At 44.4% G+C, this 23688-nt stretch overlaps 1 protein-coding gene across 4 annotated transcripts in view; it reads left to right on the top strand.

Annotated features, from left to right (window-relative positions):
• DNAI7 (dynein axonemal intermediate chain 7) overlaps positions 1–23688 on the top strand; it is a 62512-nt gene that overhangs the window by 25609 nt on the left and 13215 nt on the right. For 3 of the 4 annotated variants that reach the window (XM_040987424.1, XM_040987422.1, XM_040987423.1), the window contains exons 7-12: positions 2928–3074; positions 6730–6833; positions 8845–9181; positions 18332–18407; positions 20254–20414; positions 23396–23552. In XM_040987424.1, coding sequence (XP_040843358.1) covers positions 2928–3074; positions 6730–6833; positions 8845–9181; positions 18332–18407; positions 20254–20414; positions 23396–23552 — 982 coding nt within the window. Of the gene's footprint in view, positions 1–2927; positions 3075–6729; positions 6888–8844; positions 9182–18331; positions 18408–20253; positions 20415–23395; positions 23553–23688 lie in introns of all 4 variants that reach the window. The other variant, XM_040987420.1, reaches the window with a different exon arrangement.

The following is a 23688-nucleotide window of genomic DNA, read 5'->3' as shown; positions in this document are numbered from 1 at the left end:
AGATTCAGCTAACCCTAATGTTTTAGCATTTTTAAAAATATGTATATATATTTTTTAATTTCCAAGAGTTAGAGCATAAGGACAGAAAAATCTTCCATCTGCTGGCTCATACTGGCTGCAAAAGCTGGGACTGGATCAAGGCAAAGTCAGGTCTCTCACATGTGTGCAAGGATCCAAGCGCTTGGGTCATCTAAGCACATTAGCCTGGAGCTAGACTAGAAGTGGAACAACTGAGACTCAAATCAATACCCAAGTGGGAAGCCAGTGTTGCAGGCAGTGGATTACCGCACTTGCCACAACACTGGCCATGTCCTCATTCGTTTAAAGGAACACAGCAGAGGTCAACATGGTGGCATAGCAAGTGAAGCCACCACCTGCAAGGCTAGCATCCCATAACGGTGCCAGTTTGTGTCCTGGCAACTCCAGATCCCGCTGCCTGCTAGTGGCAGCAGAAGATGGCCGACGCGCTTAGGTCGACGCTACCCATGTGGGAGACCTGAAAGAAGCTCCTGGCTCCTGGCACTGGCCTGGCCCAGCCCCCGCTGCTGTGGTCATTTTGAATGTGAACTAGAGGATGAAACACCCCCTTGTCAAACCCTGCTTTTCAAATAGATCTTAACAAAACAAAATGCTAACACTACACAAAGGACCATGAGGTGGTAAGCTGAACCAGTATGGCTGTGACACTCAAAGATTATCTGTCCTATCTCCCTATAACAGGGAAAAATTCACTTGTGCAGAAGGGGTCTTCCCCAGCCACAAATCAAAACCAAAGTAAAATGACCAACCAATGAAACAAACCAAAAAGCCATTGTTTGGGGCATATTTTCCTGCACCCCAGCATTGCCAAGAACCTCTCACAGCTGGAGCCATTGAGCTGCCCAAGGCAGTGTTCTGCCTGCTGGCCATCCCAGTTCAGGAACCTGCTGCTCAGCAGGGGGAAGTAGTGCTGAAGTTGACATAGTGTTCAACGGGAGATACACAAAGACACTACAATGAGGAATATGAACTCAATAGCAATTAATGGATAAATTCAGAGAAATTCAGGTGTGAGAAAGTTTTTAAAATGAAATTGAAGGCCCAGCGCAGTAGCTTAGTGGCTAAAGTCCTCACCTTGCACACGCCAGGATCCCATATGGGCAGCAGTTCTAATCAGCCCAGCTTCCCATCCAGCTCCCTGCTTGTGGCCTGGGAGAGCAACAGAGCATGGCCCAAAACCTTGGGACCCTGCACCCATGTGGGAGACCTGGAAGAGACTCCTGGCTTCGGATTAGTTCAGCTCTGGCCATTGCAACCACTTGGGGAGTGAATCATTGCATTGAAGATCTCTTCTTCTCTCCTCTCTTCAGCTGACTTTCCCAAACATTTTTTTACTGGCCCACAGTGAGTACTAGCAAGGGAGAGCTCCGTCTCAGGTTAAAAGGCAGCTTGCTGGCAGGTGCCCTTATGGAAGTACTTGTATAAGATGAGGAGGAATCTTTGGGTCAGGTGTCACTTCTGATATGCTGCTCAGACAAAAAGTACCTCTGTGTGAGCATTGGCCAGCAACTCTTTCAATCCCAGATTGATCTCCCCACCTGCTACTGAACATTGTGAATAAAAGAAATGGTATAAAAGTATTTTTTCAAAAATGTATTTATTTTTTATTGGAAAGGCATATTTACAGAGAGAAGGAAAACCAGAAAGAAAAATCTTCCATTTACTGGCTGTTTCATTCCCCGAGTGACCACAATGGCTGGAGCTGAGCTGATCCAAAACCAGGAGCCAGGAGCTTCTTCCAGGTTTCCCACTTGCATACAGGGTCCCCAGGCTTTGGGCCCTGCTCGATTGCTTCTTCCGTCACTGCTTTCCCAGGGCACAAGTGGGGAGCTGGATGGGAAGTGGAGCCACTGGGACACAAACCGGTGCCCATGTGGGATCCTGGCTCCTGGAGAGGATTAACCAATTGAGCCATCACATTGGCCCTTAAAAGTATCTTGTGCAATGTCTCAATTTTGTCTGTAAAAACTTCCTCATGCCTGAATTTCTCTGAATATGCAAACAATACTCAGAATATTTGGGTATATTGGATTTTTATCACTAGAGAATAGCAGGTAGTCATGCCTAAAAACTCAGTTTTACGTTTTTCTACGGTTGCCAGGAGTGACTTTGTTTTGATTCTGGCAACTGACACCACTGATGGGACAGACTTTTGTTAAAAAAAAAAAAAGTGAAATATGGAATACTACACAGTAGGGAAAAATAGCAAAAGAAACAGTAAAACCCCCAAGAAAGTCATCAGAGCCATAAGAAACCAAAGCAGAAAGATATGATCCCATACCGAATCCTAATTTCAAACCTTTCCGTTTCATTTAACAAAGTAGCCGTTAATCTTGCCGAGTTCTCATAGCAACTCTAAGTTGACACTGTTAATGTCGGCTTATAAGTGAGGAAGCTGTGGCCCAGGGATATTGGTTAACTTTGCCACGCTCACATGATCGGTGAGAGACAGGTAGGGTTTAAGAGTAGTGTTCTCGTGTTAGTTCATGTGACATCTGCTGCTCTATTGCCTCTCTTAGTGGACAGTTTCCTGTGTGTTATCTAGAATTTGAGTGCTCACAATTAAATTCCTGCACTTGCTCTCTGTTCCCTAAGGATGTGATGCCTCACATTCCTTATTTATGTAATAGACAAGATCGTATCAGGTAATGAGTTGTGACACAGACACCAACTTGCTAACAAACGCTGTATTGTACATAGTTAGGAATATTTATGTGGGGGGTTTTGGAGGAATTTTTTTTTTTCTGTGCTCTTAAGATACAAAATCAATGCAGGACAAGGTTGTTTTCTTAAATATAAAATGTTAATTCAGAAATGATAGACTAGGTCCTCTTTTTACTTTTTCTGGTTTTGGTTGACTTTAAGGTCAGCATTCTTTTCTTTTACAGTTAATTGAGAAGTTGAAGTTGATTTTATCGGAGACTCCCCTGTACGAGTTGGAGGAGAAAAGTGTGAAGCAGTACCAGGGGTCCATTCTGCAGCTGCAGGAACTCCTGCAGCTCAAGTTCAACGTGGCCACGGAAATACTGCTCCGCGTGAGTGAGGCTTTGCCCGTGTTATTAACTGTTAAGATTGACTTTATCCATGTAATAATCCAGTAATAATAATATTGGAAAAGCTAGAATTTAAGGAATGTATGTATATATTTATCCAGAGCTAACAACTTTGTGTTTTTTTTTTTTCCCCCAATATAAAACATTATGTACTAATACATGCCAAGGTCATTTTTGAAACAAAGTTATAAAGTCTATATAATCACTCTGGACAAATCCAGTGTCACAAGATTGAAATTACTAGCTTTTCCCTCCAACGTTCTGTTTTGAAAAACTGTATTGAGATGTGAGGTTAAAAGATTACTACTGAGAATACTCATAATAATTCAATCTAGATTTTACAGTCCTTAGCTTTGAGGCAATAGAGCTGATCTACAAAAATCAGTTCATTGTTTTATCTACGTTTTTTTCCTTGTATCATTGAAAGTGATCCATCTGAAATACCTCAGTTGTAATGTTCAGATACCAAGAAGTATAAAATCAAAATTATATATAATAACTAGTTCTATAGTTTCTTCTAATATCTAGCCTGCACTCACATTTTTTCCTAACTTCCTGTGAATATCTTTAATAGTTCAGATATATTTAAGTTGATCTTATTTTGAAACTGATCTGCATTCATAGATGGCTTTTGGATGTTTTTGGATGTTTCTCGTGGCCCAGAGCACGCTGTATTGTGTAGCCTTGGAATATGTTCTAAATGGGGCTGGCATTGTGGCACGGTCCGTGACACTGGCTACAGAATGGTGCCAGTTTCAGCCCTGACTGTTCCCTTTCTTAACCCACTACCTGCTAACGCACCCGAGAAAGCAGTGGGACAAAGTTCAAACCCCTGGGTCCTTGCTGCCCGTGGGCAAGTCCTGAGTGAAAGTCCACTCCTGGCGTGGCCTGGTCCAGCCTTTGAGGCCATTTGGGAAGCACGCCAGTGGATAGAGGATCTCTCTCTGTCTACTTCTCTAACTCAACTTTTCAAAGAGATAGATAAAAATCTTTAAACAAGAGAGATGTTCTAGTTATAAAAGTACTGCAAAGTAGGCTTCACCCACGTTATTAGTGTATGAAAGCTTTGTAGTTACTTAGTATACGTTGTAGGACGAACAAAACAAGGAGCCTTATTAAGATTTTAATTTTAAGAGACAAAACTATAAAAGTCTTTAAAAATACTGCGATGTTAAATTTGAAATGCAAAGATCCGTAGGAATCGGATTTCTGTTTATTCCATAAAGAGGAACAAGGACTAATGGGAGTAAATGGCCAATTCCAGATCAGAGGCCAGAAAAGTGAGAGCTGAGGCCGGATCATGGTCTGGGCTGGAAATGAAGGGATTGCACAGAGACTAATAGGGTCACGTCAGAGGGATGGACACTAGCTTTATGAGGTCACACTAGCAAATCTGGATTAATTTGAGTACATTAAAGAACAGTGACTCTCAGTCCTAACGCAGTGAATAGGGAGTTCTCATCTATCACAAAGGAAGGGAAAAGGTGGATTGCAGGGACACCAATCTGCAGAGGAATGTCAGCTAATAAACTATCAGGAGATTGATTTATTTTTACATGGAGTACAGGTTTTACAGAGAAAGACAGCTAGGTCTTCCATGTGCTGGGTCACTCCCCAAATGACTGCGGTCACTAGAGCTGAGCTGAGCTGAAGCTGAGAGCCAGCGGCTGCGTGCTGATTTCCCTTGTGGGCACAAGGACCCAAGACCTTGGGCCATTCTCTGCTGCCTTTCCAGGCCATAAGCAGAGAACTGGATCAGAAGTGGAGCAGATGGGTCATGAACTGACACCCATGCGCAAGGCTGGCACCAGCAGTTGGAGGATTAGCTCACAATACCACCATGCCAGCCCCAAGATTACCATTTTTTTTTCACTCTGTATTGCAATCATTGCTTCACATCAGAAGGCTTAGTGATTACCTAAATGACAAGGTGGGAAGTTGAGGAGCACATCATCAATACGGTGTCAGAGTGTTCATCCTCAGATTACTAATTGCTTGGGGAAAAGGTACTTGGCAGTGAGATCATATAGTGGTCAGACACCTTCACCAGGTGATGACAGTGAGGTGACACGAGCGCCCTGATGACGGATGAAACCCAGTCTGTGCTGCCTTCCTACTTGAAAGGGGCCGGTACGAATCTGAGTAAGCTCGTGGATCTTCCCAGAAGGAAAAGTGAAGAATCTAGAGGAGCAGCTGAAACAAAACCAGGAAGAAACAACTGCATCCATGACTCTCCTGGACACCTCAGAGTTAATAGCAATCACCAGGGTCCCATGTGGGCGCCGGTTGTGTCCTAGGTGCTCCACTTCCCATCTAGCTTCTGGCGTGGGAAAGCAGTAAAGGATGGCCCAAACCTTGGGACCCTTCACTCGTGTGGGAGACCCGCAGGAGGCTCTTGGCTTCAGATCGGCTCAGCCCCGGCCATTGCAGCCACTTGGGGAGTGGACCAGCAGATGGGAAATCTGTCTCTCTGTAAATCTGACTTTCCAATAAAAACAAATAGGTTCTGGGCCCAGTGCAGTGGCGCAGTGGTTAAAGTCCTCGCCTTGCACGCCCCGGGATCCCATATGGGCGCCGGTTCTAATCCCAGCAGCCCCGCTTCCCATCCAGCTCCCTGCCTGTGGCCTGGGAAAGCAGTCAAGGACGGCCCAAGGTTTTGGGACCCTGCCCCCTCATGGGAGACCCGGAAGAGGCTCCTGGCTTCGGATCGGCATAGCATCGACCGTTGCGCTCACTTGGGGAGTGAATCATCGGACGGAAGATCTTCCTCTCTGTCTCTCCTCTCTGTATGTCCGCCTTTCCAATAAAAATAAAAAATATTAAAAAAAACCAAATAGGTTCTATGTTCATGTTCACGTGTTGAAACAGTAAATCAACCACATAACTTGGCTGAATCCTGTGGACTGCCTGTTTTGCTTCCTGAACTTGTTGTATTCAGAGATAGGCTAAGTTTTACAGTATGGACACATTTTATTTTAATAAGATGCAGTGGAGAGACATGAAAAGTCATGATTCTGATGTGAAGATTAAAGAAGATGTAATAATAATATAAAGGAAGGTAGGAACAGCTTTAATCCTTAGACATTTTTAGAGGAAATAGTCCAGGGCCCAGTGCGGTAGCCTAGCAGCTAAAGTCCTTGTTTTGCTCACGCAGGGATCCCATTAAGGGTACTGGTTCTAATGCTGGCGGCCCCACTTCTTACCCAGCTCCCTGCCTGTGGCCTGGGAAAGCAGTCAAGTATAGTCCAAAGCTTTGGGACCCTGCACAGAAATGGGAAACCCAGAGGAGGCTTCTGGCTCCTGGCTTCAGATTGTCTTAGCTTTTGCCATTGTGGCCAATTGGGGAGTGAATCATTGGATGGAAGATCTTTCTCTCTCTCTCTCTTCTTCTCTCTGTGTATCTCACATTCCAATTAAAAGAATAAGTCTTAAAAAGAAAAAGATGAAACGGTACAAATCTCTATGCTTTGGAGAGCTAAATTCTTGGCTATTATGGTTGACCCTCTTAAACCCAAGTTTTCCTTTAAGGTGATCCTTGGAAGGAATACAACTTGTAATTCAGTAACTTCTCTCAAGTGTATAATGTATCAAGCTCCTGGCCTTCCAACTGTTCTCTCCCTCTTATTTTTTCTAACAGAATGCTAGCACTTTAGCAGATCTGGACAGTGGAAACATGGAGAGGATCATCCGCGGTGAAAACATCACGCTGTACATATGGGCAAACCTCAAGAAGAACCCAAGGTACCACCTGGGGACGGTTTCCTGTAGACAGACGTTCGCATCACGCGTTTCCAGGCAGGTGCCTGTTGCTTGGCAGCGTGGTGTTCTTGGGAAACCCAGGTTAGGGAGTCAGCTGGTCAGGGCTCGAATGGCTTATCATTGACTGACTTCAGGTCGGTCACGTAGTGGGTTCTTAAAAAAAATTTTTTTAGAGTCATTTATGTTGATTGGAAAGACAAATCAGATTTATTAGAGGAGAGAAAGAAAGATCTTCCATTCGCTGGTTCACGCCCCAAATGGCCACAATGGCTGGGGCTGAGCTAATCCGAAGCTAGGAGCCAGGAGCTGCTTCCGGGTCTCCCATGTGGGTGCAGGCTCCCAAGGCTTTGGGCCATTGGCTACTACACTTTTTCAGACCACAGGCAGGGAGCTGGAAGGGAAGTGGAGCACCTGGAACCTGAACCGTGGCGAAGACGAAGATTTAGCCATTGCATCAGGCCAGGGTCACTCAGCCTTCACAAGCTTCAGTATATCATTACAAGAATGACGACAATGTTACTTAATGCAGTGTGATCGAGGATTGAACATTAATACATGCGAAAGTCCTGGTGTGGTGGCTAGTACAAAGATAAGGCTTAATACAGAGTCTCCCCAGTGTCTTAATTTAACCCCTATTCCTGTCACAGTGAGAGGAGAAATGGTAGGTGCTTTCCACACTGCAATCTGGAACAACATCTAATATATGTATATATAAAATACATATATGGGTGGGTATAGATACATATATATGTATGCAGACTTTACAATACACTAAAAGTAACTGGTTTTTCATATTCGTTATATTTGAGATGTTTAAGTGACCATCTCCCAATCATTTTCAAGAAAATATTTCTGGAAGGAATGATAGTGACAAATGATAAAATCATAGTCTTTCAATTGCTGTTTGACCTTAGACAACTCAAAGGAGCTGAGCCAGAGTGTCAGTGAGTTTGGGGAAATAAAAAGAACTTTAGATTGTGATCCTATCTCTGAAAAGACTAGTTAAATGATGTTGAAAAATATTTGGACTCTATTGTCTATTTAGAAAAAAAAAGGAACACATTCTTTTCCCATTTTCTGTCTACCAAAATAATATTCTGGGTTACACCTAACTTTAGACAACAGGTGAACCTGCTGTGCTGTAATATGTACAGAAAGGGCAATGAATTTGTGTAGTTTTAAGGTAAGACAAGTGAAGTTTGTACTTATACCCCAGTACAAGAAGAGGCCTGGGTGGTGCTGCATACCTGTTAAGCAACTGTGGAGGCAGGGCAGGGTCGGTTGCATTCTGGCCATGGTGGTGGTGGGGGTCAGGTGGTGGTGGTGGTAGTGGTGGTGGTGGTGGGGGTCAGGTGGTGGTGCTGGTAGTGGTGGTGGGGGTCAGGTGGTGGTCAGTTGGTGGTGGTGGTGGTGGTCAGGTGGTGGTGGTGGTGCAAGTTTTAAGGATGATGACTTGGAGAGCTTGACTTGGTAGAGATTGTAGAACTTGGGGTGGGAGTGTTCACTGCCTGAGGCCTTGAGGCTGATCTGGGGTGGAGAGTTCTTGGGAGCCGACAGCATATCAGTCAGTGGCTTCTAGGTTTTAAGGAGGTAGAAAGGCTTTTGAGCATCAGCCAGTTGCATCTGATCACACAGCTGGAAGGGGGAGGCATGTCTGGACCTCACCCGGGATTCCTCTTGGAGGGAATTAAAGCTCAGGGGTTGGAGAAGGCTGCTGAGGGCGTGTGCAGAGGGAGGAGAGAAGAGGACCTTGGGGCAGGGTGCTGAGTAAAAGCGGTGTTTACGGGATGGGGAGGAAGAGACCCCACAGAGGAACTGCTGGAAACGGAAGAGAGAGCAGAGTTATCCATCTCAAGGGCAAGAGAACTCAGGACGGACAGGGTGCAAAACTGGAGCAGAATCCAGGTGGGACAAATCCCGCTCTAGGGAGAACTTAGATCCAGAGGTTCCCAGGGTCTCATCCCTTGCGTTAAAATTATTACTCACCCAACAGGTACAGAACTGTCAGATTCTCTGAAACCAAGGTTGGTTTTGAAATTCCAAGGATATTGGCAGCAAGTGGCATTGCTCTGCGCCTCCTCCACACGCACTATGATCACGTGACTCCACTGCGTCCGCTGCCCACGCCACCTGCAGCCGGAGACGGTGACCAAGAACCCAACGCCGCGCCTGCGGCTGAGCCTGTCAGAGAGGAACTGAAGAATGTGGAAGAAAGCAGCAGCCAAGAGGACCAACAAGAGGCTAAAGAGCCGGAAAGTGAAAGTAATTTAGTTAACGAAGAAGAAATAAGAGTTGAGGAACAAGGAGAACCCGTTCCTGAAGTGCACGTGGTAGGATGCATTTAAATGTATATTTATGTCACAGTATTGTAAGATTTGCTTGATGCAGGCTCAGTATTCCTGAATTACTAAAAGTCACCTGAAAGCCACTTTCTTGCTAGTGCCTGATATATATATTATATTATGTATTATAATATATAGAATGTATATAATATTGTATGTTATGTATATATTCTTTTCCTTAAAGGCAGAAAGAGGGAGACAAAGAGCTTCCCAAATGCCCCCGAGAGCTAGGACTGTACGAGGCTGAAGCCACAAGCTGGGAACTTGGTCCAGGTCCCCCAGGCAGGCAGCAGGGTTGTTAGGGATGGAGCCATCCTTTGGTGCACGCTGTGTCCACCCCAGGGTATGTTATGAGGAAGCTGAAACTGGAGAGAGCTGGGACTCGAACCCAGGTGTTCTGGTGCAGGATGCAGGCACCCAGGGCAGGATCCCAACCCCTGGGCCGAACGCCCACCTCGTCTGAATGCTCAGTGAATGTCACTTTTTATGGCTGAGCCAATTGTTCTGGCATCCCAAAACCCGTGACAGATAACAATCACTTTATATTAGGTGCTTTTGCTGAAAAATCTCGGAAGCCATTTGATTTTTGTGTATTGCCCACTCAAGGCAACTATGTGGAAACTGACAGTAGATTTGTCTGTCTCAGACCGAAGGTCCAACTTACATCCAAGTGTCGGTTCTGAAGAAAGAATTTTAAATTTTCTTAAAATATTGCACTCCTTTCTGAAAACTTGACATCGTTTGATAGAACGCGTTTGAGCAATTAAATAATCTCACACGTTTAATTGGTTTATTCTTTATCCATTGCCATAATTTTCAAGGTAATTAGTATGTTAGAAATATCCCCTTGAGGATTTAATGCTTTCTCAGAATTCAGTAGCTTATTTGTTCAGCTGCAAACTTTTAGGAGGGACCAGACATTTAAGGTTTCCTCAGAATTGTCTAACACGTGAAATTCAGTGTGTTCAGACACAGCAAAGGACTAAGAATTAAAAGTACAAATTTGAGGTTAAAACAGTAATTATTAAATACCAATTCTAAGAACATACATGACCAAAGATTTCCGTTTTGAATATCCTTGCAGTAACACACTGTGTAGTCCTGATGGCACGTGGGGCTAAGTACCAGGAGTAGTGGTCCGTCTTTTTCTCCTTGTTGGAACCCTGTCTGGTTTTGGTATGGGATCACTCTAGTTGGGTAGGACAGGTGTGGAAGTCTTCTTTTTGATTTTTGTGGAATACTTGAGTGTTAGTTCTTCCATAAAAGCCTCTTCGGATTCAGCAGCAAGGCTGTCTGGCTCTGGTCATTTCCTCATCGGAAATTTTATTTTTGGCAGGTTCTCAATGGGTTGGCAAATAGTTGTTCCTAATGATTCTTTATATTTCTGCAATGTTAGTTGTAATCTATTTTTTTTTTTGATCTCTGAATTTGAATCTTATTTTCTCAGTGTAGTGGAAGGTTAAATTATCTTTGAAAAAGACCAAATACTCACTTGGGTTTTTTTGTTGTTGTTGTTTTTGTAGTGTACTTCTGTTCTGGTTTTTATTTCTTTACTAACTTTGGGCTTGATTTGTTGTTTTTCTTTTTTTTTTCTTCTTTGAGACCGTCACTAGGTTTGCTCACTGGATACTTCTGTGCAGGCAGTCATTGGTATAAACTTCCTTCTCAGCACTGCTTTTGCTGTAGCCCCTGAGATTTTACGTGTTTGTTACTAGTCCCAAACATTTTTTTAAGTTTCCCTTTTGATTTCTTCAAATGCCCCAGGATTCATTCAGAGTCAGGTTTAGTCACCGCGGATTTATATAATTTTTAGTTCCTTTGTTGGTGACTTCTAGCCAGAAATGAGACATGCTTTTCAATTTCAGGCTCTGTGGGGGCTTGTTCTCTGGCTTGGTACGCCACCTGCCTGGGCAGTGTTTGCTGTTGGATGCTCACAGTGTGTATGCCACTGCTGTCCGGGGGTTTGTTCTGTCAATATTCCCAGTCTGCTGTAGTTGAACTTTGGCACTTCACTAAATTAGGATCTTAGAGAGCTTTGTGTATTCATTGGAGAAGCAGGTAGCTGGAGAGGGGCTGGTATTGGCACCCATTGGCACATGTACACTGGTGCTGCCACAGCTGGGACCCGGCTAGACTGTGGCCTGGTGCCAGGATGGCAGTCCGTGTCGCTCACTGGGCTGGCGGGACCCATCCACAAGCACCTTCCCTTCAGATTGGCATGTTTATTAATACTACTGTATTTTCTCGACTTTTAATAATAATAATAATAATAATAATAATAATAATAATGATTTTGCGTGGAAATTGCCTAACTTAATATGTGAGACAATCACAATAACAAGTATTTAAAAATTAAATATCTTGCATTAGACATTGATACAGTTCTTTTTCACACAAGTCTATTAAGACCATGGCCAGTAGAGGGCTCTTTAATACCACATATTAGTTCATTTAAGCCTGTATCATTAATAATATAGATTGAATGTCTTCCCAATGACTATATCATGCAAAACGTTTTGGGAAAGCTAGTTTTAAGTCGAGTGCACTTTTGAAAAATCGTTTTTCATAAGAGTAAAAATCTTCTATAATATGTGTTTCTGAAATGACTTTCAGAAATATGCTCATGTTTTAAGGGGACATGGGTCTTTCAATTGAAAAGAAATAGTTTGGCCAAGAGAGAGAGAAATGGGTCCTCTATAGTTCAAGCATTGGTTTGCTCCCTGAATACTTGGGACAGTCAGGAGCCCACAGCTGGGAGCAGGGAACTGGGAAGGGATTTCCCACACGGCCCCCACGAACCCAGCTGCGGGAGCCTTAGCCTGCTGCACTTGAGGCACTGCATTAGCAGGAGCTGCATGGAGCAGCGGAGAGCAAAACCCAGGCACACGTTTGGATCCACGCAATGACAGATGATGTTCGGGGACTGATGAAATCCAAAACATAAAACACAAACCAAGGTGAACATCTTGACATGCTACTTGTGCAGTAAAATTTGAGCTATCTTTGACATAGAGGCACTTAAGAAGGAAAAAACAATTTCCTCTGGTGAAGAGGGGGAGGCATGGTCACAGGAGAGAGCGCTGGGATGTGGGTGCTTGCTGGTGTCGCTCTGGCCACTTGAAAACTGGAGCTATGCGGTCGTGCAAGACCTCCCAACAGCGCAGCTCCTTCCAATGCACCGGCCTTACCCAGCCTCCGCGCGCTCTTATTTCCTTCCTCGGCAGATATGTACAGATGCTGTCGCTGTGTGATAGGGCCGTGCCGGTCCTCAGGCTGTAGGGGTGTAGGGGTGCAGGGACGAGTAAGGTTCTTGTTGTCCTGTTTTGAATACAAGTCAGGAGAAACATCAGTAAACCAAAAAAAAAAAAAAAAAAAAAAGCAAAAACAGAAGCCACTTAAAATAAATGCCATGCATAGAGTTAAACAATTAAACTGATAGCTTTTTTTTTTTTTTTAAAGATTTATTACTATTAGAAAGGAGTTACAGAGAGACAGGAGAAAAAAGATCTTTTGTGTGCTGGGTCACTCCCCAGTTGGCCACCATGGCTGGAACTTGAGCCAGTCTGCAGCCAGGAGCTTCTTCCAGGTCTCCCATACAGGTCAGGTACAGGGTCTCAAGGACTTGAGCCATCCTCCACTGCTTTCCCAGGTCATAAGCAGGGAGCTGGATGGGAAGCAGAGCAGCCAAACTGGTGTCCATATGTGATGCTGGCACCACAGGCAGAGGCTTAGCTGGCTGTGCCATAAAGATAGCATCTGCTGATAACTTTTGATTAAGCAGTCAGGTTGAGCTTGCCTGACGAGATATTATTTAAGCTTGGACCCAGATGACAAGAAGGAATCAGGTGTATAATGATTAAGGTAAAAAACAGTCTTTAGGAATGCTGACAGCGACGGTGGTGAGACAGAAATGATGTCAGGCAGAAAGCCAGGGGACTGAGGTTTACCGGAGAGGAGAGCGGTCTGATGGAGTGGGAGATGGCAGAAGCCAGGGCTTGTCAGGGCCAGGCGAGAGCTTTGGCTGCTAAGGGAAGTACAGGTGGCAGCGGAGAGTGGCATGGTGTGATGCTGGCTCCTGGGAGAGGACAGGTGGCGAGGCATCGCAGTTGAAGGCGCAGTATCTACTTACCTAACTCTCAGGAGGCGATGTTTTGTTTGTTTGCAGAGATCTCCTGTGCTGGGTCAGACTCCCCAGGGGGCCCTAATGACTTGGGCAGGGCCAGTCTGTAGCCAGGAGCCAGCAGTCCTAGCTCTCCCGTATGGGTAACAGGGCTCCAGGTATGTGGACCATCTTCCGCTGCTTTGCCCAGATACTTAGCAGGGAGCTAATTTGGAAATGAAGTACCTGCTCTTCCACTATGTTGGCCCCGTGGGGGGAGGGGTTAGGTTGGCCCAGCAGTTACATTGTGGCTGGGGACCCCTTCATCCCCCATTAGGGTGCCTAAGGCTGAGTCATGGCTTCGCTTTACATTCTAGCTTCCTGCTCATGTGCTCTGTGGGTGGCAGCAATGATGGCTCAGCCAGCTGGGACCCTGCTGCCCACTTGGGAAACCCAGCTCGTCTGAATTCTTGCTTCCTGGCTTTGGGCTGACTCAGTACTGGCTACCTGGGGAAAGAATAAACCGGCAGATGGAAAATTGTGTGTGTGTGTGTGTGTGTGTGTGTGTGTGTGTGTGTGTGCGCGCGCGCGCACACATGCCTGCCTTCCAAATAAAGGCAAAATATGTTTTTTTTTTAAGAGCAGAAGAGGGTCCAGCACAGTAGTCCAGTGGCTAAAGTCCTCACCTTGCACACACCAGGATCCCATATGGGTGCTGGTTCTAATCCTGGCTGCCCCACTTCTCATCCAGCTCCCTGCTTGTGGCCTGGGAAAGCAGTCAAGCACAGCCCAAAGTCTTGGGACCCTGCCCCCTCATGGGAGACCCGGAAGAGGCTCTGGGCTCTTGGCTTCAGATTGGCTCAGCTCTGGCCGTTGTGGCAACTTAGGGGGTGAATCATTGGATGGTAGTTCTTCCTTTCTGTCTTGTCTTCCTCTCTGTCTTATCTGCCTTTCCAATTAAAAAAAAAATCTTAAAAAAAAAAAGCTGAGGAAAGATATGTTTGGAGGCAAAACAAACAAATCTTGCTGAATTTTCTTTTGAGAAGCTGGGAAGATGATGTTATATCTGTGATAGACACAAAGTGAACCAGTTGTGACTTGGAGGTGAACAGGAATATCATGCACGTTTGGAACACACAGATGGAAATCTGAGCTAGACAGATGTGAGTCTGGAATAGAGAGGAACCCCCAGTGCACCTGCCATGTGCATGGGCAGGTGGGGGCTGCCCTGTGTGGGCCCGGAGCATCTCGCTGGTGTTTATGTGGGAATCATTGCCCGGGAGATGGCATTTAAAGCCACTGGAAATAACAAGATGTCAACAGACTCAAAGCTAATCATTTTTTATTATTTAAGAAACAGAGATGAGAGGAACCTGCTTTCCTGCCTTAAATGGCTGCAGCAGCTAGAGGCAGGCTAAGTCAGAGCTAGGAGTTGGGTCCCCCACCCGAGCGGCAGCGACCCAACTACTTGAGCCATGACCTGCTGCCCGCCATGGCTCAGGTTAGCAGAAAACACGAGCTGAGGGCAGAGCGGGAACTGGAGCCCAGGCGCTGCACCCTGATGTGGGCGCCCCAAGCAGAGCCTTGAGCACTGCGCCAAACGCCCAGCCGTCCTGTCAGGATAGCTATTCAGTGTTGGTCCCAAATGCAGCAAGTATTACATCTTCGAGAATGCTGTAAATTATGTTTTGATGATGAAAATGGAATTCATCTCTGAACTTCTTTTGTGTGGCCCCTTTTTAGATAACTGATAAAATTCACATCGAATCAAATTCGAAACACGTTCATGCTGACATTTTGCATATGGCCGAGTCAAGATCACCTGCTTCATGAATCATTGTCCTCAAGCTCCTATATTCAAACAATTTTATGATTTTTTATGGCTTTTTATTGATTTTGTAATATTTTTGCAGTAAAATGTTTTATCCATCTGGAATTTATTTTAGTAGAAAGTGGGGGAGAATGAATATAAATTTATTCGATTGCAGATTGTAGCCCGCTGTCTTAAAATACTTAGCATGTGAACCTGGGCTGTTTGCATTCATCTGAAATGCTGTTTGCTGAATTCTCAAGTGACTCCTACATCTGTTTTTGGAACCTGTATCTCTTTTCACCGACCTACCTACTCATAGGCAAGGTGATGTCTTTATGTCAAATGCAGGTTGCATGCGTTTTAAAAGCATGCCCATGTTATAATAACTGAGCATCTTTCAAATGCTTTGCTCGTGTCCCATGAAGTTGTTCCACATGATAAGCCGATCTGAGATTGAGTCAAAACATTATTGAAAACTTTTACTTCCTCTACTTTGTCAGTTTCACATCCTTGTTAATATTTCCAAGAAAACCTGCTTGAGAAAGTGCTTGTTATTATGAATTTGTGAATTTAGTGTAATAGAAATAGCAGTTTTGCCGTTTTTGAAGCTTAAACACTCTTGAAGCATATGTAAAAGAAAAAAGTGGATGGAACCAGCCAATTTTAGATGAAAATTATAAGAGGACTTTATCAAATATAAACATGATGAAAACGGGAATAAAGGAACAGGTGTTTAGCTTTGTTGCCTGCAAATGAAAGCAGCTTTATGATGTAAAGAACTGTGGAGGATTGTGTCAACAAACGAGACTGTTGTGAACAAAAGTGTGTTCGTGATGGCACAGCTGCTATGAGAGAATTCAAACTTTTTCCCTGAAAACTTAATACTCGAGTGTGCTAAAGTAAACCAGCCAGATACTATTAATAGGAGAAAGACAGGCAATTGTGTGTGTGTGTGTGTGTGTTACCAGAGCCACACAAAACCAGAAAAAAAAAAAGGCTAAGTGGTAGAAGCTTAAACGTCCTCTTGGCAGGAGAGAGAGAAGAGTAACAGATGTGGCAATGTAGAGGAGGGGGCTCATGTGTTCAGGGAGGTGAATGGCCCCAGAAAAAGCCCCCAGGGCTCCAGATGTGGTGGCTGGCTTGCTAGTGTGTAGGTAGGAAACAGAACTTGAGAGAACACTCTGTGGTCACAGGGAGGAGAGGCCAGAGGGCCTGAGTCGGGGAGGTGGCTGCTTAGGCTTTTGGGTCTCCTTTGTGGCAAAGTACATGCCGTGACTGCCGCAGCCCCAAACAGCCACCCCAGGAAGGCATTGTCAAGGTTAGGGAGCTTGCACCAGAATGCAAACCAGTCCACTCCTACCCTCATCAGGTAGTTTAACTTCTAGAATGAACCAATTCAGATAAAAGACGACATAAAATATATTTTTTAGCAATGTAAAGGCAGTGATTTAGGTATGAGGTTGCTCGCTTTGTTATTGATACTGAGCAACTCCCGAGTTGGGATGCTGAAGGACTGTAGTGGTCAGGAGAGTTTTGAGACAGTCTGCGCTCGTGACACTCCTGCTGGATCAGATACCTACCGGATCCGTTTGGTCAAAATTCCTACATGAGCTCTCACTTCTTGAAGATCGCACTTAACCCGATTTCTTTTTTATTTATTTATTTTTGAGATTTATTTACTTTTATTGGAAAGGCAGATTTACAGAGAGAGAGACAGATTTTCTGTGGCCGCAAAGGTCAGAGCTGAGCCAATGTGAAGCCCGCAGCCAGGAGGCTTTTCCGTTCTCCCATGCAGGCGCAGGGTCCCAAGGCTTTGGACTGTCCTCGACTACCCCCACCCCACCCCCCAGGCACAAGCAGGGAGCTGGATGGGAAGTGGAGCAGCCAGGACATAAAGGGATGCTCAAATGGGATCCTGGTGCGTTCAAGGCGAGCATTTAGCCACTAGGCAATCTTGTTGGGCTCAGCCTGATTTCTGTATTGATCTGATTCCTGTGGTATTTTTAATGATACTAATCCATCCTACAAACAAAGAAGTATGACTTATAAATAATAGCACAGCAGCTGCCTGGTTGTTCATGGCCAATTCAACATGCATGCAAGCAAATTACTTCCATTTCCCCTTCCAATACCTCTGCTTTCTGCTCCTTTTCCTAATTATCACTTACTTCTCATTTAAGTCAGATTCCTGAAAAATCAGCTTTTGGCCATCCGCTGCCATGCTCTGCATCCAGTCACCAGCAGAGTTGGGTTAGTTTTCTTGTTACAGTCAGTTGTGTGTGTGTGTGTCATGCAGTGGCCCCAGTTGCTACTGTTTTGTGTTGGGCCCCGATCCTGTCTGCCCTGGGCTTCCAGCAATCCATTCACCTCTGGCCACCACAGTTCTAGACTATGCAAATTTCCTCATGATAGTTTCCTATTAACGGCCTTTTATGGGCATCCTTTACCCCAGGAAAGGTTCAGAGTGACATGCGCAGTGCCTGTGTCTCCTCCCAGCATGCCTTGCCTAAACACAGCTGACCATTTTGTGTGCTTGGCATCCTCTTGTTTGCCTTCTTAACAGGCTTGAGATTTCCTTAAGAACCTTATGTTTTTCATTCTTTTTTTTTTTTTTTAATTCCTAGTTCTGGCAATGCCAGTACAACTTGGGATTTGTAAGCGTATTATTTCAATGAATACGTGAGAGCTTTCAGTCCATGATGGAAAGGGTTGGAGGAGAAGTTGATGTTGTTAAAAGGTAGACAGGGCAGCATGGTGGTGAGTGAGTTGAGACATTTTTAACCCCTGTTCTCAATGTGGTGTTATTTTGACTGTGATAGAGTAGAATGAGATGGTACCTTCTATTATGTCTTGTGTATTATTTAGAGCACAGCATCTTTACCCAGAAGAGAATGACTTTAGAATAACCAGAGAGCTTCTTATCACATTTAAACAGATTTGCTCATTGGCTAAAATGGAAATACACATGATATTACCACTTGCATTGCTTCCTACTTCTGCATTTTGCACTTGAGGATTTTCAGCAGAGGATCTATGTCCTGTGGAAATGTGCTCGCTCTTGAATTGCTTTTCAAATCGCTGCCTTTGTGCCAGAGAAAATGGTGCTGTGGGGTCCCAGCGTGGAGGGCAGCGGGCACCAGATGCGCTGGAGCGGGAAGGGAGGGGTTGCGTGCTGCCCCCCCCCCCGAAAGCTGTCACACCTGCCTGTCCGTGTGTTTGCTTGTAGGTTTCCGTCAAGGAGGAACCTGAGGCTCCAAAACGGGAACCGAAGATAGAGCTACTAAGTAGGAAGATTTCAGCAGGTATTCTGAAGTGCCTATTTGACACTTCACGTGATTGTCCTGTTTTTGTGAAAGTAGACAGGTTTGTCAAGAACAACTCAGAGAAGTCCTCATTGTCCTGCGTCGGAATAACCAAGCTTAACCTATCGCTCTCTGTCATTCTCACTGTCTGGATTTTTAATAGATCTATGGATCTATGGATCTATGTATCATGTTCCATAAATATTTTATGGAAAGGTAATTTTTCTTCCTAGTTACTACAGCAAAACACCAAACACTACATATTCTACATAAATGAATAATATTCATCATTGAACTAACACCACATTGGTAACTGCATTTGTTTTTTTTTTTAATTCTATCCAATAATGGAATGTTATTTACATCCCAAAGGAAGGACGATATGATTTCTTTCAGTGTCTTATTACAATATTTTAGTAAGTTTTCATGGGCATGCTTGCACTGTTAAGACTTTCTCAGCACTTCGAGTAATCCCAAATTTTTGCATTTCATCTTGTCCTGGGAAAGTCTTGGATAAAATGTGGACATGTCAGGGTGAACGCCGCCTCCTTTATCACTCTTCCAGTTGGAGATTTCGATACCTGTTGCCCATTAACCTAGTCAGGATTGTTGTTTCCTTGTAACTTCCAAGGGATCTATCCGCGTACTTCGTGGCATGTTTAGTAAGAGCCTTCTGTCTGCTACTTTTTCATTGTTTTAGCAGTCACCCAGGAGATTAAATCTTAATAATAAAACAGTAGTCCTTACCAGGTCAATTTTCTGCTAAAAACATGACACTGAAGTCAGATAAGGAAACTCTCTGGATGATGCCAAGTTTTTCTACATGGGAACTTCCCAAAAATAATTATTTAAAGTTTCACACAGCTTTTTTTCTCCCTACTTTGTTTTCAGGTAAATGATTTATGAATTAAATACTTTTTAAAAAACAGACTGCAATTTCTGGACTATGCACAAGGAGTAAAGGATGTTACTGCCTTTCATTTTCCTTGGCTCCATCCATCCCTTTGAGCACCTGATCTCCTGGAGTTACTTCTCTATCCCAGGGCGGCTTGGCGGGGTGAAAAAAGTTACAGCAGTAACTTTCCCAAGCTTTCACCGACTTCGGCCCAGCTCTGAGCTCCTGACATAACTCACTTCTGTGATATCTGTAGGACACCGTCGGTCTCATTTTGTGGATGAGACTGAGGACTGAGATGATAATTAGCATATTCTGCCTCTTACTTACACACACACACACACACACACACACACACACACACATACACGCACGAGAAAGACTGGTCTGAGTTTCCTTTCTTGACTCATACCTTCTGAGCTCATGTAACTTTCCCTGAAGGTTGGGTGGCCCTGTGAACTGCCATTTCAGCACTTCATTTGTACTGTGTCTGAGAACCATGACATCATAGACACCCTCCTAGAATCCTGTGCACCCCACATGATCCGATCCAGTATCTACACTTTGAAGCCTCCGTCTTTGTCTTTCTGTGAGCAAGGGCCTAGTTTTGTCTGGCAGGTGGAATCCGCTTACATTTTCAATATCTGTGTTTTCCTTGTCATACTTCAGTTGCATTTGTAGTTCTATAAAGTTTAACTTTAATTTGGCAACTAAGCATGTTTAAACAATTTTTTTTTTTGCAAATTTCTAAAATGTTACTATGGAATAAAATGAAGTCGTCCCCTACAGCCTACCTCCCATTCAATGTGGCTATTCCCACCTCTAAGCTTAGCTTGGTGACAAGTTTTAGTGGCTAGCTGAGCAAGAACCAGTTTGAGGATTTGTTTTCATTTCTCGCCCAAGAAAGCACAGTGACCCATTTGGAAACTGTCTTCCTGTCATTAACTTTAGTGCAGTTGATGCTGATCAAGAATGCGCCGGACAAGCCTGAGCTCTTCGAAGACAAGGAGGTGGACCTGCTGCAGTTCACAACCCTGGGCGGCGTGTACAACTTGGAGATCTTGCAGCTTCCTCCGCAGTGCAGACCAGTGAAGGGCTGGATGATCGTGGAGGTAGGTTGCTTCTTGAATAGACACCTCAAAATAAGTTTCTCGTTTGACTGTATTTCAAGTCTCTAATATGTAATGAACTTTTTTTGATATTCCAACTCTATTTTTTTTTTTAGTTGCTTATTTTTTATGATACCGTTCCTTGGGCTCAGGAATTTCCCCTTTCACCTTCCTCCACTGTTTTGCCCTGTATTGTTACAATGGTTTAGTTCCTCAACAATAATCACAAGTCCCTCACTCTTGTTTTTCTTTTTTTTTTTTTAAGATGTATTTTATTTTTATTGCAATGTCATACACAGAGAGGAGGAGAGATGGAGAGGAAGATCTTCCATCCAATGATTCACTCCCCAAGCAGCCTCAGTGACCAGAGTTGTGCTGATCCGAAGCCAGTAGCTTCCTCCAATCTCCCACACTGGTACAGGGTCCCAAGGCCGTCCTTATCTGCTTTCTCAGGGCACAAGCAGGGAGCTGGATGGGAAGGGGGGCCTCCAGGACAGGAACCAGTGTCCATATGGCATCTCACATGCATGCAGGGCAAGGACCCTAGTCAGTAGGCTACTACATGAATGAAGACAGCCAAGATCCAGCTAAGTGATGTGCAAAAACAGTGGCAGCTTGTATCTGCCGAGGACCAGGGGCCGTGTGCTCTGATGTAGAACAGAAATTGCCTGAGCGTGGTCCCTGGAGCAGACAGCATCATTCTCCCCTGGCATCATCTGGGGTTTGGAGAAATGCAAATCCCTGAGTGTGGCTTCAGACCACTGGATGAGAAGGCGCAGTCTGTGTTAGCACTGGTCTCGGTCCCTTAGTCTGAGCTTAGTCTGAGAAGCAGTGGTCCAGGTGGTACCAGCACAGCCAGTGCACGGAGCACAGCTGGGTGACAACACTGACAATAGCCCTTGGCAGATCACCTGTCACAGAGCATCTCAGTCCTCTTGGCTTGCTGTTGACTTTATTTGAACTTTACCTTTGGAGTAACTCGTGTCCTACAGCATACTCACATACTGTTCAGTATACTCACATACTGTGGGTCAAGCCTGCTTTCCCTTTATCTTCTCTCTCTCTCTCCTTCCCTCTATCCCATCCCTGTTCACATCCCCCTAGCCTCTCTCCATGCTGTCTTTGCTGTCTCCTCTTCAGTTCTTTCTCAAGCAATTTATTCCCACAGATACACTATTTATCTATTTTATGGTTATATGGGCACCTGAGCTTTCTCCACAGAAAGTCATTTTTAAAATTTTGTGGGGGAGGGGAGTATGGTGAAGCAACGTTATAGCATAATGGGTTAAGCCTTTGTCTACAATACTAGAATCCCTTATGGGCACCAGTTTGAATTCTGGCAGCTCCACTTCCTGCTAATGTACCCAGGAAAGCAGCAGAAGATGGCCCAAGTCTTTGGGTCCCTGCATTTACGTGGAGACCTGCAAGAAGCTCCTGGCTCCTGGCTTTGGCCTGGCCTCACCAAAATATTTTGGGGCATGGTGAGAGCAAGCTCTCAAGCTGTTTGACTTTCAGAACGCTTGCAGGGAGCTGGACCTTGGCAATCCAAGAACCCAATTATTTGAGCAGTCACCCGCTCCCTCTAGAGGGCTAGAGGTTAACCAGGAAACGGGAGTCAGGACTAGAGCTGGGAATCCCATCTCAGCTTCCAGTGTGGTACATGAGCATCCTAACCAGTGTCGTAACCACTGGGCCAAATGCCTGCCCCCAGCAGGACGTTTTTCACTTAGTTTGCCAACTAGCGTTCACCTCTGTGAAGGTAATGTTGCTAATCTTGGCTCCCCCCCGCCCCAGGAAAGAATACATTTATTGGAGCAAGTGCAGGGGAGGTAGTCTGGTTTATAGCTACCTGAGACTCTGAACAGTCTTCCATATTTCAGGAATGCTGTGTGGGGAAGGGTTGTCCAAGAAAGCCATGCCTCTGGTAACGTGGCCTTTTAAAACCACCATCAGCAGGTCGCAGCTGAGCTGGAGGTTTCCAGGATCCATCCAAAGCCCTCTACTTAGTCATTTTTGGGGGGATAAGCTGAGACCATCACTCCCTGCTCTCCTATAAGTCCCCGAACATCTCCTTTGCACCTGTATTTTTCTCCCTTGCAAGAAAAAAAGTGATAGTTCTTCTCCCCACGCCAAGGCAGTGTTCAGTAACTTCTTACGTCTAGAATTGTGCCCCATCCAGTCATTATTATTATTTTCCAGCACTTCTAATCTGGCTCACTTTTCTAGACCTTTCTGTGCTACTTGTAATAATGTGCAAGTCTTACTTATCCCGGGGGACTGTGCTTGCTGTCAGTACCCCCACCCGTTCATTCCTGCTTTTCTCAGCAGGTTTCCGGGCTTCCTTTTCTATGCCCTTATATGTTTCCAGGTCAATTCTAGGATGTTTATTCCAGATGGAGGTGAATAGGTTGTGAAATGGAGTTGAATTTTGTACGTGTTAGTGTCTACACTGTCTGTTTGCTGTAGTCTGTAACATTAATCTTATGATTGCATCATTAGATTTCCTTAGACTAATGAATAAAAAATGAAAAGCATACTTTCTAATAATCCAATCATTGAGAACCAGGTGTTTAAAATGTGAGCTTTTGGAACATTGATCTTTGCGATGTCGCATGGAGCCTGTAACGTTGGGGTCTGATGAGTAGGTTACTGAGTTCTCTCGCCTCCTTGAAGTTAATTTTGAAATATTTGGAAAATTACCTGATTTCTCTTAGTTATCTTCTGTGTTGCATACTCACACAGGCTTTGTAGGGAGGATAAGCTTAAAGTTCCCAGTGTAGAGTTGATCAGTAGGAAGTTGAGTAATTACACAGAACTGTAATGATTTCCCCCCCTTCATCAATCATTTCTCTTTTCATTTTGTTGACATTTAGTTAATCTATAGATCAATTGAATCAAACTTCAGTGCTTATTAAAAGTAACTATATTTTTAGCAATTGCCTGTCCATTTTCTACCTTGGTATTGTTTTGGTTATTTTTTAAAGCTACTCAAAGAAGGACTGCAGAGATTCACCTATCCTCCAGAGACCGAGGATGACAATGAGACGGAAGTCTCTTTTCCACCCATAGAGGTCACAATTGAAGTTCACAAAAACGTGGTTTTTTTTGAGGATCCTGAGGTTGCAAGGTGGGATGCTGAAGGTATGGTGATGCCTTAACTATCTCATAAACTATGTAATAAAAATGAGAATACTAACGATAAATCTTCAACTTTAAACAAGTGCAGTATGTAAAGAATTTCTTGTGTTATACATTTCCCATGCCAACGGTAGGATTT

Source organism: Ochotona curzoniae, unplaced genomic scaffold (assembly GCF_017591425.1).
Source record: "Ochotona curzoniae isolate NIBS_2020 unplaced genomic scaffold, NIBS_Ocur_1.0 contig_4645, whole genome shotgun sequence".
NCBI lineage: Eukaryota > Metazoa > Chordata > Mammalia > Lagomorpha > Ochotonidae > Ochotona > Ochotona curzoniae.
The sequence above is the reverse complement of the archived record's forward strand: the minus strand, read 5'-3'. Positions and strand labels throughout refer to the sequence as shown.